Below are 4,823 nucleotides of genomic sequence, written 5' to 3' on the forward strand. Positions count from 1 at the left end.
AAATGTTGCCTTTGGAATTTCTATAAATAAATTTAACTTCTTATTTTTATTTTTTTACTAAGAGGTCTTTGCTTTAAACTCAGTGGGATGAGACCCAGAGAGCGATTAACTGAAAAGTCTCTTGTTTAAGTAAGACTGCACCCTCCATGCCTTTGTAAAATGCAGCGTACACTTGAGCAGGCCACCAGCCAAAAATCCTGATGAATCAAAGTATGGCAGGGGTGCTGATATACTGATCAAAAATTTAAAAGCGTGTCTATTCCCCAGCATGCATCAGGCCTTCCTCCTCCTCCTCCTCCTCCTCCCCTTGGCTCCTCTCTCTCGCGCTCTCACTCCCATTCATCCTCTCCCTTTCTCTCTCTCTCGCACTCACTCTCTCGCGCTCCCTCTCGTACTAAATCAAGCGAGTGGGCATAGGCTCTCCTCCAGGAGGACAAACCTTTAAGTGCAGAACAAAATCAGCATGTTCCATCCAAGCCTCCATCATACATTATGCATGCGACAAAGTTTGGCAACAGTGGAGCTGATGTGATGACACAGCTAATCAATAAGAACCCACCGCATGAAACCTTTATAGTGGTTACTTTTTAAGGGCTCAAGTGAAGGAATTGTCTTTGTCAACTTTGGCTTAAAATATCCTTATATAGTTCCGGAACTTTCTCAGGGTCCACTGGTCTAGGTAAAAAATGTGTAAATTTTTGATGCCGTTTAGTCCTAGTCCCTTCTCTTGGAGTCCCATCTTTATTTAACGCAACGTAGTATCGTCTTCCAGTGTCCACGTGTTTATATAGATTTGATGAATATGTGTTATACCAGTTTTCTTCAAACTGCTCTCTGAATACACACTCCTGGGTTAATTTTTCCTATGGGAAGAAAAGAAAAAGCAATAAGGAGATAGATAGCCACAAAAATAAGCTATTTTTAAAAGAGTTACTATTTTCACAGCTTGAAATCAGTACCTCCTCCTTGCTCAATTCACAAAATGAACCATTTCAACATTCCCAGTTTTAGCTAAGTAAAGCTGTATTGCTGGGTATTTCATGAAGCAGTCACAAGGGCGGGTAACTCTATGTGAAGCAAAAATGATTCTCCAAAAGCCTCGTTGCCCAAATCAAAACAGCGACGACAAAACTGAAAACAGATATTTTAATTTCTTATCATTCCCAAGCAGCTCACAAGATGTTACTGGACTTGTATAACTAATTGCTTCAACCGTGAGTGCAGGCATTTGAACAAACAGAAGTAAATAAAGAAAACTAGAACTGGTTTGGAGGGCTGTAATACAATTTAGGGCTTTAACATCTCTAAGTCCTTTCATTGCATGGAGAACTTGATGCATTTCATTAATTTAAAAAGATACAATTTACTACGCTTTGTTTGGTTTATTATTTGTATCACGGAACCACAACCCAAGAGAGCTTCAACCAGGAACACAAACCCCACGTGCTGAGATGAAGTTGGGCGAGGAAACTCCTCCAGGCTTGCTTTACTAGGGTTGTCCTCGTGTCCTGTCTTACTGATGGGACCCACTGAAGACAACAACCATTCATCAGATCCCCCTGCCACAGACTCCCACTCCTTCCAGTTCACCCACTTATTCAGTCTGTGTGTACCCCTCTACATCCTTTTGGTCTAAATTGATGGTGTTTTACTTAAAAAGCAGCCACCTGATAACCGGATTCATTTTAGGAAGGACTCACACAAGTGACTGAGCAAGAAGACTGGAAAAAAGGTGATGAGCTCTAGCATGGCAGAGCTGAGGGAAAGCTGGGAAAAATAAGCCTGGAAATAGTCTTTTCAGCTGGCACAAAAATTATAATAATGATAGTTTAATACATTTTTTTGTAACAAGAGTTCTCACTTGAATAGCACTCACATCTACCAAACTTAGCTTCCAACTCAGGATCAATTTCTAATTATTACAAAGCTCCACACAACGCAGACTTCTGTGCATGTGTTTCACAGTCATTAAATCTTAAAACAGTCCTTTTAGATAGATACACAGAGAAGGGAAAGCAGAGACCAAGGCCCAGATGCGGCAAAGCATTTCCAGCACCTAAGCCATAAATGTGTGCCCGAACACAACCAAGGAGCCACAGCTCAAGCTCCAGTGCCCCCCAAGAACCCACCATCCACGGCTTAATCCAGGAGCTTCCCAAAAGTCACCATGCCCTGGGGCTGCAGGTGCCTTTGGGGCCACCTCTGCTGCTGGGGACTCAGCTCACAGCCCTTTCCCAAAGCAACGTGCTTCAGCCCAGGTGTTTTGCTGCTGCTTTGCATGGCAAGCATGCTGCTCCCGGGGTAGAGCTCCGCAGCCAGCCGGGGTTGGGGACCGGGGTCCCAGCCAGGTCCAAGGAGCCCTACGCACCTTACAGGAGTCACCCAGGAACCATCCCACGTGGGGAGAGCAACCCCTGCACACACGGGGGGAGCAAGCCCTTCTGCACCCCTACGAACTGGGTACTGGGCTGCAAAGCCAGGGTCCTCCTCAGTGCCTAAAGGTTTGGGATTTGGGGGTTTCTTCTAAATTCAACCTGTGGCAACTCCAACAGGCAAGAAAGGCAGCAAGCAAGCAGCTTCTGACTTTCTCTCTAATGGGCATTGGGAACCTCTTCACCCCCCAGGAAGGAGAAGTCCGCTACAGGACCAGGTGTGGGACGTTAAACACTTGAGTGTTCACTATAGCAGTGGCCATGTCCCTGTGTGGACGTGGGCAGCTGCAGCTTGCACAGTCGCAGGAGCAGCCTGTGGCAGAGGCGATGGCAGTCCCATCCTTCCCACCCTTCGCAGTTCGACCAGGAGACTTCCCTCCCTGCGGGTCCAGCTGAGCAGCGTGTGTGGAAACGTAGCGCGTGTGCAGGCCGGCTGTATATTTATTTTAGAGGTGTTTCTGACTATAATATTTTTAATGTGCGAAGTAGCTCAAACGCAGCAACACTCCATACTGGTTATAGGGAAAAGAAGCACAAACCCCTTTACATTAAATCCTTATCTATGGATATCTACATATACGCCAGATCCTGCAACCTCCTATTGGTAATTGCCTCTATGTCCTTTGACAGCTAGAAACTGCAGCAGTAATGAATATCACTGGACCTCAGCATCAGCTGAAAGTTAGACACATTGCAGTAGCCCCCTTGTACAGCCTCAGCCTACAAACTACTGTAAAAATTATTCAGCTGCTATAAAGATTATCTTTAAGCAGAGCTTTCATTAGTGTTTTATTTTGCATGAGATTTAAAATCACTTTGCTTTAAGGCAGAAGCAGATGCTAAGGGGTATTATATGCTGGGCCTATAGGTCCATGGGGAAAGAGAAACTAATTCAAATTGTTTTCCTGCTCTCAGAAGGCAATAGGATCACATGACAAGCACTGCAGAAGCACTTCCTGCTAAAAATAGCAACATTTTAGGAAGATATTTCAGTCCTGTCTTGAATTCATTAATTATTCACTTCATCTGCATTTTTTTAGCATCATCATAAATTTCTATCTTTGCAAGAATAGTACTTCCCCATGCCCTGAAGGAGAAACTTTAAAATAGCCTCTCTTCATCTGGCAGGTTTGATGGATCATGACAGTACACTGGTACACGTAACTAGCAGACCTTGAATAAGGGAGTGTGCATTGTACTGCACTCCGGATGAGTTCAATGGATTTTAAGCTTACAAATTCATTCTCTATTTTACAAGCTTATGCTGTTTTTATTTTTCATCCTCTTACAACACAGCTACATCTCTTTTGTCCTTCATCAAAATTCTCAGAAATTCATGTATAAACAGTAGGCAAATACTTCAACATGAACTTGACAGAGCAATCAGGATGCAGGTTCAGATTTGTAGGGTCACTAATAATCACACTTCCAGAGAAATGAAATAATTTTTTTATAAATTTATCAAACTATTTCCTTCTAGGACACCCGGAAATTCTGGTTGTAGTTAGAAACCACTGGAGTAAATCAGTGTCAGTGACTTTGCATCAGGCCCTGTAAATAATGTGGGGACCAAAATCCCAGCATATCCTTCTTCCCATGCCCTGGGAGATCCTTACGATAATGACTCATCTAGTACCACGACAGACAGAAACCAGTATCTGCTAGGATGGTCATCTATGTACTACCACAACAGTACTTAACACTAGCTTACACTCACGTTTTGAGCACACATGCCTTTATTTAAGCCAGAAATTAGCATAATACAGGGGTGAGGCTGGTCCATCCTGCCAACAAGCACCTTCTTGCCTCACCAGCTTAGGATGGGAAAGTCTTGCTGAAAGCCAACTCTCCCAGTATGGGAAGGAGATGGTGTTTCCTGATCGCAGGTGGCTTGCATCTCCCCTTCTGGCTGTGACTTTTCCAAAGTCCCTGTACACAAGTCGAAGGGCAAGATTTTGTCCTAGAATATAGCAATTTTTCCATACTATTATTCTAGCAACTGACTTCTCTATCATTTTTCCAGTGCCAGTATTTCCTTGCACCATACTTAACGTCACTGGACATCTTTGTCGAAGGCTGACACAAATACCAAACATACCCTACTGGAACAGCTGTGGAAAGTAACCTGCATTTCTGTGAAAGGGGAGGCTGCCTGCCTGGATCAAATCATTTAATTCAGGGGCCAAATAAGGAGGTGACCTCAAAATTATACAAATCAGATGTTGCACCACATACCATATGTTTTCTGAGGACTGTTCATAGAGTATTCCACTACAAAGTGATTGATTCTCATTTTACTACTTTTCCACACTTTACCTGTTTTTTTTAACCTGTTATTTAATTGTAATTTTCAAATTGGACCTTGCAAGGTCCTGCACATGGGTTGGGGCA

At 43.5% G+C, this 4,823-nt stretch overlaps 1 protein-coding gene across 1 annotated transcript; it reads right to left on the reverse strand.

Annotated features, from left to right (window-relative positions):
- Positions 1–17: 17 nt before the first annotated feature.
- On the reverse strand, positions 18–863 carry LOC104072440 (fibroblast growth factor 9; the record flags this gene model as incomplete). Its single annotated transcript, XM_009586765.1, has 1 exon — positions 18–863. A coding segment is annotated over one exon (246 nt), but the record flags the coding sequence as incomplete, so codon positions are not given.
- Between the last annotated feature and the right edge of the window lie 3,960 nt (positions 864–4,823).

The sequence above is a fragment of the Fulmarus glacialis genome, unplaced genomic scaffold (assembly GCF_000690835.1).
Source record: "Fulmarus glacialis isolate BGI_N327 unplaced genomic scaffold, ASM69083v1 scaffold40901, whole genome shotgun sequence".
Taxonomy (NCBI): Eukaryota; Metazoa; Chordata; class Aves; order Procellariiformes; family Procellariidae; genus Fulmarus; species Fulmarus glacialis.